Here is a 13,469-nt window from a genome sequence, read left to right as displayed (position 1 = left end):
GACGTTTGACGTACGTCGGAACTGACCGACGAATTGGGATCTGATCTCAGAGACCAATCTACTTTGAGTGTGTTAAAAACGAGCCAATGGAGATTGGCATGAGATCCACGCATTCCAAGCTCCTCCCTGCGGTGCGGGTATAAATAAGGAAGTGGAATGCTTGATCATTACTTTATACTTCGGAGCCGAACAGTGAATGTTTCCTGTTTCTACGAAGAGGGTGACTACGAGTCTCGTGAGAGGAACGACTGCTGCTTCCAGTGCGGGTGTGACGGAGTTGGGATCGCTGGGCGTTTTCCGTTTTTGTGCTCACTGAGTGCTTCAGCACATAAAAAGAGCAGTTTCCTTTCTGAAAGAGCAACACGGTTTGACCCTGTGTCTTTTTCAAGATGTCATTCAAACCGTGTGTTTCTGGATGCGGTCGGTTTCTGTCCCCAGTTGACGGTCACGTTAGTTGTCTCACGTGTTTGGGTGTTCAGCACGCTGAGGCAGCGTTCGTGGATGACTCATGTTCCCACTGCGGGAACATGACCATCGCAGTTCTACGGTCCAGACTCCAATACCTCGAAAGGGGTGGAGTGTCATTGCGTATCCCCCGATCTATTGGCCCTCCTGCTGCAAAGCAGAGGGCTGCTACTTTGGCTGATAACTTTGGTGGCGACCTGAGGGGTTACTGTGAGGGCATCCCCGACGGGTCAAACGGCTCCTCGGGCCCCTCCCCCCTCCGCTGCGCCGGTGGAGTTTCCAGAAGAGAGCGCTGGCCCCTCTTGAGGGGTTCCAGTCGTTACTTTCGGGGCTCCGGCTGAGGATATGATGTTGGTTGCAGCATTGGTGGACGAGCTAATGGGCTCTGAGGATAAAGATTCGGCTGCCCTGCCCCCTTCGGGTGTGACAGCGTTGCCCAAGTCCGACCTAGAGCTTACAGCTATGCTTTCCCGGGATGATTGGTATCTCTGGACGGCCCGTGCTGGTTCTCAGCACCCCACCCCAGTGCCATTCATTCTGGAAGTGCATCAGGAGATCACAAAGTCGTGGACAGTGCCTTACAACGCTCGAAACCGATCGACTGACTCCTCCGTCCTCACTACCCTCGATGATGGTGCGGCGAAGGGTTATGTGGGAATCCCCCCAGTCGAGCGGTCTGTGGCGATGCAGCTGTGTCCCAAGACCGCTGCGGACTGGCGGGGTGCCCCGCGTCTCCCCTCCCAGGTGTGTAAGTTCTCGTCCGCACTAACGGGCAAGGCTTACACCACCTGTGGGGAAGCCGCATCATCTCTGCATGCCATGGCGCTCCTGCAGGTCCACCAGGCCAATGCGCTTAAGGAATTGCACAAGGGTAGTTCTGACCAGGGCGTTATGCAGGAACTGCGTGCGGCGACGGACCTCGCTCTCTGGGCGACGAAAGTCAATGCAAGCTCTCTGGGTCAGGCGATGTCACCTTAGTGGTCCAGGAACGCCACCTGTGGCTGAACCTGGCAGACATGCGGGATTCTGACAAGGTCCGGTTTCTCAACGCCCCTGTCTGTCAGGCCGGCCTCTTCGGCGACGCCATCGAGAGCTTCGCCCCAGAAGTTCTCGGTGGCCCAGAAGCAGACGTAGGCCATCAAAAATATCCTGCCCCGACGATCCGCTGCTGCCTTCACCCAGTCGTCCCCAGTCGTCGCCGGCAGCACCTCCGCCTGCTCGTTGCAGAGGGCGTCCCCCTGTGTCCGCCTCCGCCCCTGCGAAACCCAAGCAGCAGCCTCCATCGGGGAAGCAGGGTGCCGGACGTAAGGGTGGCGCCCAAACCACTCAGGGCCCAGCTAAGTCGGCAGGCAAGTGCAAGGGCAAGCGGCCCTGAGATGGGCAGCCCAGGGAGAACAGGAGCTGCTCTCAGGGAGATGGTGTCCGCACCCCTCCCCCACCCCCCGGAGGAGGACCGGGGGGCCCCGACTGGTATCGAAACATCTCTGCCCACATTTTCAATAAAAGAGCAGTTTCCTCTCTCCCAGGGCCCCAAGAGGGCCAGGTTGGCAGTGTGCGATGCCTCCGGGCCTTGTCTTTCCTCCCCTCCCCTCGCCAGGGGGCAGCAGTGTGGGCACCAAGAACGCCTCCGGCCTTCTCACCCACACTCTGCCCCACCCTGGAATACTCAGACAACACTTGGGGCCGGCTCAGGTCTTGCGGTCAGAGATCGATGTCCTACTGTTCCTACTGATGTCCTAATGTTCCTCCAGCCGATATGAAGGCGGGGTTCTACAGCCCCTACTTCATTGTACCCAAGAAAGGTGGTGGGTTACAGCTAATCTTGGACCTGCGTGTCCTGAATCGGGCCCTGCACAAGCTCCTGTTCCGGATGCTAACGCAGAAAAGCATTTTTGAATGCATCCATCCCCAAGATTGGTTCGCGATCGACCTGAAGGATGCGTACTTTCATGTCTCTATCCTTCCTCGACACAGACCATTCCTAAGCTTTGCGTTGAGGGGAAGGCATATCAGTACAAAGTCCTGCCCTTCGGGCTGTCCCTGTCGCCTCGCATCTTCACGAAAGTCGCAGAGGCAGCCATTGTTCCGCTCAGAGAACGCGCCGTTCGCATCCTCAACTATCTCGATGACTGGCTCATACTCGCCCAGTTTCAGGAGCAGTTGTGCGAACACAGGGACATGGACATGGTGCTCAGTCACCTCAGCCTGTTGGGCCTTCGGGTCAACCGAGAGAAGAGCAAACTCTGTCCCACACAGAGGATCTCTTATCTCGGTATGGAGCTGGATTCAGTTAGCCAGACTGCGCGCCTCATGGAAGAGCAGGTCCGGTCGGTGTTGAAATGCTTGAATTCGTTCAAAAGCGGTCCCACTGAAATTTTTTCAGAGGCTCCTGGGGCATATGGCATCTGCAGCCGCGGTAATGCTGCTCGGATTGCTTCATATGAGACCGCTTCCGAGGTGGGCATGGCAGAGCGGCCAGTACCGGGTCCCAGTGACTCCTTACTGCCGCCAAACTTTCAGCCCGTGGTCCGACGCTTCGTTTCTCCGGGCCGGGGTGCCCTTAGAACAAGTGTCCAGGCATGCTGTGCTCTTCACGGATGCCTCCTCCACGGGCTGGGGGGCCACGTACAACGGGCATGCAGTTTCAGGTCTGTGGATGGGACCTCAATTGCATTGGCATATCAATTGCCTCGAGTTGTTAGCAGTACACTTGGCACTGCGCTGCCTCAAGGGGCCGCTATGTGGCAAGCATGTACTAGTCCGTACCGACAACATTGCGGCCGTTGCGTACATCAACCGTCAGGGTGGTCTACGCTCCCGTTGCATGTTCCAACTCGCCCGCCACCTCCTCCTTTGGAGTCAGAAGCATCTGAGGTCACTTCGTGCCATTCAGATCCCATGTGCGCTCAACCGGACAGACTCCAACCAGACTCCATCCCCAGGTGATCCAGCTGATATGGGACCTCTTCGGAGCCGCACAGGTAGACCTGTTTGCCTCTCCGGACTCAACCCATTTCCAGTGGTACTATTCCCTGATCGGGGGCACCCTCGGCACGGATGCACTGGCGCACAGCTGGCCCCGGGACATGCGCAAGTATGCGTTTCCCCCAAAATCCTAAATCCTCCTCGTCCAAACTCGTTACCCTCTTGGGACTTGGCTCTAGTGCTCAGAGCACTTCAGAGCCCTCCCTTTGAGCCTTTGCAGTCTGTCGAGCTTAAAATCCTGTCAATGAAGACAGTGCTTCTGACGGCATTGGCCTCCATCAAGAGGGTAGGGGACCTGCATGCACTTTCGGTAAACGAATCGTGCCTAGAATTCGGGCCGGACAACTCTCACGTTGTCCTGAGACCCCGGCCTGGATACGTGCCCAAGGTTCCTACCACTCCCTTCCGGGACCAGGTAGTGAACCTTCGGAGGAGGCAGACCCAGCCCTAGCTTTGTTATGTCCCGTCCGCGCTCTTCGCGCTTACGTTGACCGGACTCAAAGCTTTCGGACCTCAGAGCAACTCTTCGTCTGTTACGGAGGCCAGCAGAAGGGAAAGGCTGTCTCCAAGCAGAGGTTAGCCCACTGGATAGTGGATGCTATTGTCTTGACTTACCAGTCCCAAGACGTGCCTTGCCCGTTCGGGTTGCGAGCACACTCGACAAGGAGTGTAGCTTCCTCCTGGGCGCTGGCTCAAGGCGCCTCACTGACAGATATATGTAGAGCTGCGGGCTGGGCGACACTTAACACGTTCGCTAGATTCAATAGCCTCCCCAGGGGCCAGTAGCGTTAAGTGCCCGTTCTAAGTGTCGGCTTGCAATGCCACTCCCACCCTCTGGGCCGGATACGTGCGTCTATTGTCTCCAGTTGTGTTCCCCGGAAACGGTCAGGTCCGACGTACGTCTCCATTCCCTCCTTCAGGAAACGAGGGTTACATACGTAACCAAGACGTTTTCTCTGTTCCCGTTGATGTTTGATGAACATTAATGACAGGCATCATTAGTGCTGCTGTCACTTTAAGATCGGCTGCTGCCGAACATGACACAGATCTGACATGCTGTCCCGCGCATCTCATTTCCTCATTTAAGTTCTTTAAACTCTTTAAGTTCATTTAAGACGTTATTTAACCAATTTACGACTCCTAATATGAGAATACTCAACAATACTGGCGTTTTGGCAAAATTCTCTGTGTTGCTGTTATTGTTTATTCAAGAGCAAAAGAGAACTCAATGTGAGCACAAGACTGATGCGAGTCTGTCTTAGCGTCGAGTGTGTGTGTGTGTGTGTGTCAGAGTGTCCCTCGATTAGCTGACATGAGATGCACTGACAGACAGGACATTGACATACAGCGTGTTCTCTTGTGTCTTGTCGCGCTTAGATTGTTTAAAAGCATTTACATGAATAAGAGCATGATCATATAATGTAATGCTGGGCAAAAATGGATATAAAAACGGACGCTGCGTTAATTGCGTTAAATATTATGAATGCATTAAACTGAAAAAATGAATCGCCCCCGTTAATTTGCCCAGCCCTTTTCATGCTCATTTCTAGACACTATTAAGTATCTTTGCATCTGCCTGAAAACTAATTCTAACAGGTAAGAGGTGAAAAAGTTGTTGTGTTTTATGTAGGGCAAAACAACCCTTTATAAAACACTCAAACAAGGATTCAATAGATGTGGGAGCTGAATATATAAACTAAACAAAAACAAGATGACATTAACCAGATAAAATGTATGTTGGAAATCATCTTAGCTTAAATAAGTTAAACCCTATTTCTTGTGATGTTTAGCCATCAGAATTTCAAGGGCCCGCTTCCTTTGTTTTGCTGCATGTCTCAACCTTGCCCGTTTTTCTTTGACACATTTATTTTCATTTTTTATGTTTATTTTTTTATTACTGTAATGTCACTTCACAAAACGAGAAAAAAAAAGATCAGCCTGAACGGACCCCCCGCCCTCCCCAAAACACTTTTTCTCATCTGATCTACGCAAATCTCGCAGGTGACCTATTTTGATCTCAAAAAGGTGAATTCTCACCTAAAGGTGAGGAGTTTGCATCTATGATATTTAAATGTAGAATCATGAAAGTTTAAATTGTTATGCTTGAAAAGGGGATATTTCTTTACCTGGACAGTTCTTTACTGATTGACAGATTCACTGATATATATCTGATCAATTTATCAAAGTCAAGGTCTTCTCTGCAAAGACAGACACAGAAAAAACAAAAATATAAAAGTTAAAAACAAACATTGAAGGGATTTGTGCATGTGAGTCTGGTATAATAAAGAAATGACCTCTATGAGTTATTGTTCATTTAATCTGCCTTTTATTTCTTTATTTAGTCGAGTTTTATTCTTTAGTCTGGGGATTTTAGTTTAGCTACAGTCAATGAAAACTGCAAAATGGTTAAACTGATAATCAGAATGTATTGATCTTATAATCATGATTATTGATAATGACTGCTGTCCTTTGAGAGATTTCTGTTTACATTCAATCAGAATTATTGCACTTTTACTCGAGCACGAATCAAGAGAATGGCATTATTTTACCCAATAGTTTCCTGATTGATAATATCTCTCTACATTAAAACACACCTCAAATGTTAGCCTTCATTTATATTTTGAACAAAACCTCATTTACAGCTTGAGAGAGAAAACTGGTGCTTCATTTGTCACTGACACTGCAAATGAGGAGAATCTCCAAAGATTACATTATGCATTTTTCTTTACCTGTGAAGTTCAGGGATAAACAGAGATGGCTCGATGTTAACACTGAAAAGGCATAAAGAGAAAAACAGTCTCTGAGATATAAAAGTGAGAAACTGAAACCAGTGAAAGAGCATTGTGTGTGTGAGTCTACATTACCTCTGTGAGCTCAGTGTCCGTCCTCTCAAGACAGCATGAATTATAGTAACCACATCAGAATATGATTCTGTGTCCAACCTTTAAAATAAAATATAAGCAGTTATGAAGACTATGTTTCATGTTGATTTTATAGATCAGAGCAGGTGTGAGGCAGTCAAAGCTAGAGTTAAAAGATTAGTTCACTTCAAAATGAACATTTCCTGATGATTTTCTCACCCCATCTCATCCAAGATGTTCATGTGTTTCTTTCTTCAGTGGAAAAGAAATTAAGTTTTTTGAGGAAAACATTCCAGGATTTTTCTCCTCATAATGGACTTCAATGGGAACCAACGGTTGAAGGTCCAAATAAACATTTATACACGTTTTAACCTAAACTGCTCATCTTGTGCTGCTCTGCAATGGCCATGGATTGCGTAATCGCGTCAGAAAGGTCACGTGACGTAGGCAGAAGTAGGGAGAGCGGGCACAACCTAACGCGGGTCAGTTGTAACACACATGGTTTAACACTTTCCACACATGCCAGGATGACCAAACTTAGTGTATTTACTCGTTGCCATATCAACATTATTTAGAGAAAACAAATGTGTCAAAATTAAAATAATCTTTGGAAGATATCACTGAACATTTATTTAACCATAAATTTCTTACTTTGAATTAATTTTTCATCTCTGTTTTTTGTGTTTATTTAAAAAAAGACACATCTGATATTATTGTAATCTTCTATCTGTTATTTATCAGTTGAGATGTTCTTTAATGCTGATCTGACAGTAGAAGACACGAGCCGGGGTTAATCCGAGTGGAGCAGGCGGGGCATGTCACAATGAGCCCCATATTAGAAATATGATAATATATTCTATACTTTTATGAATTCTATTGCGAAACCATGAGAAAAGGGTGAATAAAGACTGAGAGTCAATGTTCAGAAGTTATTAATTATCATTATGTTTTGATCTATGCTGTATTGCTGTGTTTTGAGGTGTGTTTGTTGTCAAACTCAAATATTAGTTTATTTTGAGTGATTAAAAAATTTCATTTTATTTGAAAAAGTTAATAATTGTATTATATTTTAATCGGTCATAAGCTCATGTTATAATGAACTCCACCTATGGGGCATGTTGTCACATTTCACTTCCATTCTTTTGGGTAAATCAAGACAAAAGTAAACACTGTATTAATGAAACAAAACCACATAATTGTACTAGACGTGTGAAATTAATGTGGGAAAAATAAATACTCTGAAGCCCAAGTGGATTTACACAAACTGAGAAAGTCAAAAAGTGTTAGGTTGAGCCGCTCTACCCTACGGCCCAAGCGCTCATGTGAAGACTAATCAGACCCTATTCCTCGTCTGGGATCGTGCAGAGCCTCTGAAGCCCTTCCTTTGAAACTGCAATGGGTGAGGAAATCATCAGGAGATGTTCATTTTGAAGTGAACTAATCCTTTAACAGCTTTTTATCTGATATCGGTTGAAAATGGTAAAAGTGGGAAGGTACAGTCACAGTCAGAGTTATTGGCACCTCTGGTAAATATGATCAAAGATGGCTGTGCAGATAAATCTGAATTGTTTATCCTTTTGATCTTTCATTAAAAAATATAAAAAATATTCACAAAAATAAAACTTTTCATTGAAGTAAAAGAATTGAAAGTGGGGTAAATCTCAAAAATAAATGCTTTTCTCCAAAACACGTTGGCCATAATTATTGGCACCTTTAATTAAACACTGTTTGCTGTTAGTTTTCTCCTGTAATGCCTGATGAGTTTGGAGATCAGAGATCATTCCTCCACACAGAATCTCTCAGACCCTTCAGATTCCAGCTCTTCTCTTCAGTTCTCTATAGCAGTTGTTCTCAACCTTTTTTCAGTGATGTACCCCCTGTGAAATATTTTTTCAGCCAAGTACCCCGCAACCAGCGCAAAGCATTTTTGGTTCGAAAAAAAAAAGACTTAAAATAGAGCACTGTGCCATCAGTGTCTGATTTATTAAACTTTGGAACAGATAAACACACAAAATTCCAAAATGTGGAAAAAAAAAACTATTTTGAACATTTAAAATGATAATAATCCATGACTAAATTTATTGCAAATATTTGTTATCACTAAAATGTAGTGATTCAAACTAATGTAGTGAAAACTGACCATATTTCTGAAATGGAAACCGGGGACATTTCCTATTTGAGTGGTCAAAATATCACTCAAATCTTGTTTGTTATTATATTTTAATTAAAAAACAGGGACAATACATTTTTGAATGTTTTTGTTGTTGTTGTGGAGTCCTATTATATTAGTATATTATTATTAACATTAAGTATTATGATTTAGTTTGATTATTAGGATTTTTGGTCTGGATTTAATAAAAAAACCATATTGTAACGACTTAACAATAACACATTACAAAAATAAAACATAAATATGATAAATAAAACTATTCAAAAAATATTGTAACATTTTATAATTGTATTTAAGTTTATACTATATAAATTACTTTTTTTACTTCAAAAGTTTTACGTTTATGCTTGAAAATAATTCTTACTGTCCTTAACTGGTCTTGTTATTTAGCATTTTAGGATTATTTTAAGCAGAAAGTATATGTATTCTGCACATGTATTGGTTGCAAGTGTATAACTTTTGGGGACAAAACAATTCCGCACCTTGTTGAGGCTCTGTTATAAAGCACATACAATATTACTTTAAATTAAAAACGAATAGTTAGTATGTTACTACCTTGAAAGCGACAACAAGGTTTATTTTGATATTTGACGATAATGGCGCTCGACTCGGTGCGTTCTTCATGAAGTAGTAGCGGCGCACGCGCTCGACCAAGTAGAGTCAGTGTAGCAGCTGTATGTTGGTTGGGCGCTTTTTTCCAATATATCTGCGGTTTGTTGGTAACGAGCTGTAAAACGGGGACATTTCCAGGGACAACTCCAGTCGGGGACAGAACATTAAAAACCGGGATTGTCCCCGGGAAACGGGGATGTCTGGTCACCCTATCGTTGATCCAAGTGATTGACACAGGTGATGCCAGGCGGCATATGACAGGTTGGGTCAAACCATCCTGGTATGGGGGAGACTCTGGATTTTTAGGATAATGAAATTGAATAGCCTAATGAATATAAAACTCATTTTGTGAACTTATACTTATATTTTCCTGAAATATTTATTAGATAATTATTTTTAAAGGATTTTTGCATGGATGCTGCTTTTTAAAATATATGTAGGCTATATATTAAAATCTCACGTACCCCCTGGAGTGCCTTCACGTACCCCCAGGGGTACGCGTACCCCCATTTGAGAACCACTGCTCTATAGGGTTCAGCTCAGGGACTGAGACGGCCTTCATTCTGTGCTCAGTCACACATTTCTGTGTTGATTTTGATGTTTTATCTGCTGTGTTTGCTAGAATCCATGATGCCATGTGTCTGAACAAGAAGTCCAGGACCTCCAACAAAAAAATAGGCTTCAGCATTAAAGATCCAGCCGTGTATTTAACCGAGGGCATGGGGTCTTTATATCCCATCTGGTGTGTTTTCTGCCAAAAAGCTCTTGTTTTAGTGTCATGTGACCACAGAAGCAGGTCCGTCTGAAGCTCCAGTCGTGTCTGAGCTGAATATGCTGGAGTTTGTTTCTGGATGAGCGAGGAGGATTGTTCTTCAAAACCTCCCGAACACCATGAGCTGATGTAGGAGCTGTTTGGTCATTATTTTAGTCTTTCTGACCCCAAGACTCAATAATTGTATCCAAAGTATTTTGGAGAAAAGCATTTATTTCATAATGAGATTTCCCCCACTTTCAATTCTTTTACTTCAATGAAAGGTCAGATTTTTGCGATGTTTTTTAATGAAAGATCAAAATGATAAACAATGCAGATTTATTTTCACAGCCATCTTTGATCTACCAGAGGTGCCAATAACCTCAACTGATCACAGTGGGTATAAAAGTCTACACCCCCTGTAACAATTACAGATTGTTTTTTTTTTGTTAAAGCACTTAAAATCATGTTAGATCTTTTTCCACCTTTGATGCACTATTGAAACAAACAACAACATTCAAGTAACAAACAAAAAGAACATTTTAAGGAAAAACTAACAAATATAAAAGTCTTAAACACCTGATTGTAAAAGTGTGCACACTCACACTTGTTAGAAACACATTTATCTTTTAATACAGCAGACAGTCTTTATGAGTAAGAGTCTGTCAACTTAGCACAACTTGATTTGTCAATTATTCCCTTGCAAAAGAGGTTCAGATCATATTTTTGATCTCCTGTGTACAACCCTCTTCTAGTCATTCTATTCCAGTTTTTTTTTAGATTGGATTTAGGTCTGGGCTCTTATTGGGCATTTCTAAAACTCAGTTTTTCTATTTCTGAAGCTGTTCATTTGTTGACTTAGATTTGTATTTGAGGATATTATAATGCTGAAATATGACATTCCTCTTCTGCTTGGTAGAGGAAGGACGTTTTGTCCAAAGCGACTTACAGTGCCCTAATTACAGGGACAATCCCCCTGGAGCAACATGGAGTAAAGTGCCTTGCTCAAGGACCGCTGGGATCGAACCAGCAACCTTCTGTGTGTCAGTTCCATGGTTTAACCCACTGGACCACCATCTCATACTAGACTTTTGTTGCGGTGTTAATTTTGTGCCAGGTATTTGGTAACCGTTTTGGGCTATAAAAGCAATTGTTTAATTAAAAGGCACCAAATTACAGTAAATGGCATCTACTCCAGTAAAACAATTTCTGTGGAAGGACCCACCCACAATTTTTTTGTGCTTCTGACGCCCATGCTATTCAGTAAGATTTTGAATGTTATTGGTTAATTTTAAACATACACTATATTGCCAAAAGTTGTGAGACGCCTGCCTTTACATGCACATGAACTTTAATGACATCCCATTCTTAATCCGTAGGGTTTAATATGGAGTCGCCCACCCTTTGCAGCTCTAACAGCTTTAACTCTTCTGGAAAATCTTTCCACAAGGTTTAGGAGTGTGTTTATGGGAATTTTTGGCAATTTTTCTAGAAGCGCATTTGTGAGGTCAGGCACTGATGTTGGACGAGAAGGCCTGGCTCTCAGTCTCCGCTCTAATTCAGCCCAAAGGTGTTCTATCGGGTTGAGGTCAGGACTCTGTGCAGGCCAGTCCAGTTCCTCCACACCAAACTCGCTCATCCATGTCTTTATGGACCAACACTTTGTGCACTGGAGCGCAGTCATGCTGGGACAGGAAGGGGCCGTCCCCAAACTGGTCCCACAAAGTTGGGAGCATGCAATTGTCCAAAATATCTTGGTGAAGCATTAAGAGTTCCTTTCACTGGAACTAAGGGGCCAAGCCCAACCCTAGAAAAACAACCCCACCCCATAACCCCCTTTCCTCAAACTTTACACTTGGCACAATGCAGTCAGGCACGTCCCGTTCTCCTGGCAACCACCAAACCCAGACTCGTCCATGGGATTGCCAGACAGAGAAGTGTGATTGGTTACTCCAGAGAACACGTCTCCATTGCTCTAGAGTCCAGTGGCGGCATGCTTTACCCCACTGCATCCCACACTTTGCTATATTTAGTAGTGAGGAAATTTCCCGAATGGACTTATTGCACAGGTGGCCACCTATCACACTACCACGCTTGAGTTCTCTGAGCTCCTGAGAGCAGCCCATTCTTTCACTAATGTGTGTAGAAGCGTATGCAGGTATGATTTATACACCTGTGGCCATGAAGTGATCGAACACCTGTGAACGCCTATGATTTCCAAAATATAGTACTCTGTTGTCAACTAGTGATATCATCACAAGAACTTTTGAGGAATATGCAACATAATTTAGACAACTGTTTTTGTCATATGTATTATAATAACTGACAGACACTATTATTTCAGCCGCTCTGTGCAGCTCGAGCATAAGATCAGCTCAGCTTCGCGGCTGAGACATGAATAGACTATTAACTTAAAGCTTTTACTCTTAAACACAAAAGGTATATCCACTTTAATAAAAAAGGAATATTTATTAAACAAGCCAGATCAAGAGCAGAAAAAACCCTCACACAATTAAATAAATAAAATACAGTAAACTAGCCTACCGGTACTTCAATCTGTCTCTCTTCTCCAGTGGGTTGGGCTAATCCAAAATAAGTGAAAACAAGGGTGTGTTCTGGTGGGCGTTCCTCAAGTTTACCGCTATGGGTGTGCGTAAGTCTCTCGCTGGTCCTTTGTTTTTCATTCCACGCTGGCTCAAACGCACGCCCATCAACATACACATGAGGGGAAGCGTCACAACACCATGCTTCAGTCGTAGTCGACAAAACTAATGAAATGAACAAGTGTATGTTTGTGTATGTTCTAGTTTACTGTCATCTGTAATGAGTATTTTTGTGTATTTTGCTGTATGTTAATGATAATGCTATGAAGAGAGAGAGTTTGTGTACGAGGTGTTAATGCGCACTTCTTTGCTTTATTTGTTCAGCTCTTACGGTGATTTTTTGGAGATCAAACGGTTTCAATAAACTCCATGAAACATCAGTAAAGTCTGGCCATCATTCGGACAGGGTCCGACGCACAACGTGACAATCTGCTTGCACAGAGCGCTGGGGTCTATCATCAGGTGCTGCATAATATAATTGCGCTGCTACACTCATGGTACGGCTCAAAGTTCCTTGATCCTTACGCAGGAATGAGAGTATAGTTCCTAGTCATATCGGTCTAGAAAATCACAACTTTTCATTTTCCGTCGGTCTTAGTACACAATGTAACTATACACATCACAACATGTAAATAGGAAAATTTGGCGATATTTTGACAATTATTGAGCAGTAGGCTAGCTGGAGCCATTTACCTGCAGTCTTTGTGCTAAGCTAGGCTAGCGGTGGATGCGTCTGACAGAGTTATGGCACGCACAGAGATGAAAATGGTATGTATGGACTTATCTAACTCTGGGGGATACGGCGAATAAGATAAAGTCCCCAAAAGTCTGCATGTGGATTGAAGCCTGCCGTCGAAACGCAACCAGCGGAACTTCCTGCAGCCCTGAGGACGCCGGATTCCCGCCTGGTGTCCGCCTTCAGCCGCCTGCTGTTCCAGCTGCGCCACCCAGCGTTAAATATCCTTTATTACTGTGTCTATGTCTGTGTGTGTGTTGCCGCTGCAACGGCACTTCTAAGAGCT

The 13,469-nt window shown here is 44.2% G+C and overlaps 1 protein-coding gene across 1 annotated transcript in view; it reads right to left on the bottom strand.

Moving 5' to 3' along the window:
- The window catches only part of LOC307142746 (NACHT, LRR and PYD domains-containing protein 1 homolog), a 49,339-nt gene that overhangs the window by 12,716 nt on the left and 23,154 nt on the right, over nucleotides 1-13,469 (bottom strand). The window contains exons 7-9 of the mRNA XM_079843818.1: nucleotides 6,315-6,392; nucleotides 6,180-6,221; nucleotides 5,577-5,648 (exon numbers count right to left, since the gene is read on the bottom strand). Coding sequence (XP_079699944.1) covers nucleotides 5,577-5,648; nucleotides 6,180-6,221; nucleotides 6,315-6,392 — 192 coding nt within the window. The remainder of the gene's footprint in view (nucleotides 1-5,576; nucleotides 5,649-6,179; nucleotides 6,222-6,314; nucleotides 6,393-13,469) is intronic.

The sequence above is a fragment of the Gobio gobio genome, assembly GCF_949357685.1.
Source record: "Gobio gobio genome assembly, chromosome: 19".
Classification (NCBI taxonomy): domain Eukaryota; kingdom Metazoa; phylum Chordata; class Actinopteri; order Cypriniformes; family Gobionidae; genus Gobio; species Gobio gobio.
The sequence above is the reverse complement of the archived record's forward strand: the minus strand, read 5'-3'. Positions and strand labels throughout refer to the sequence as shown.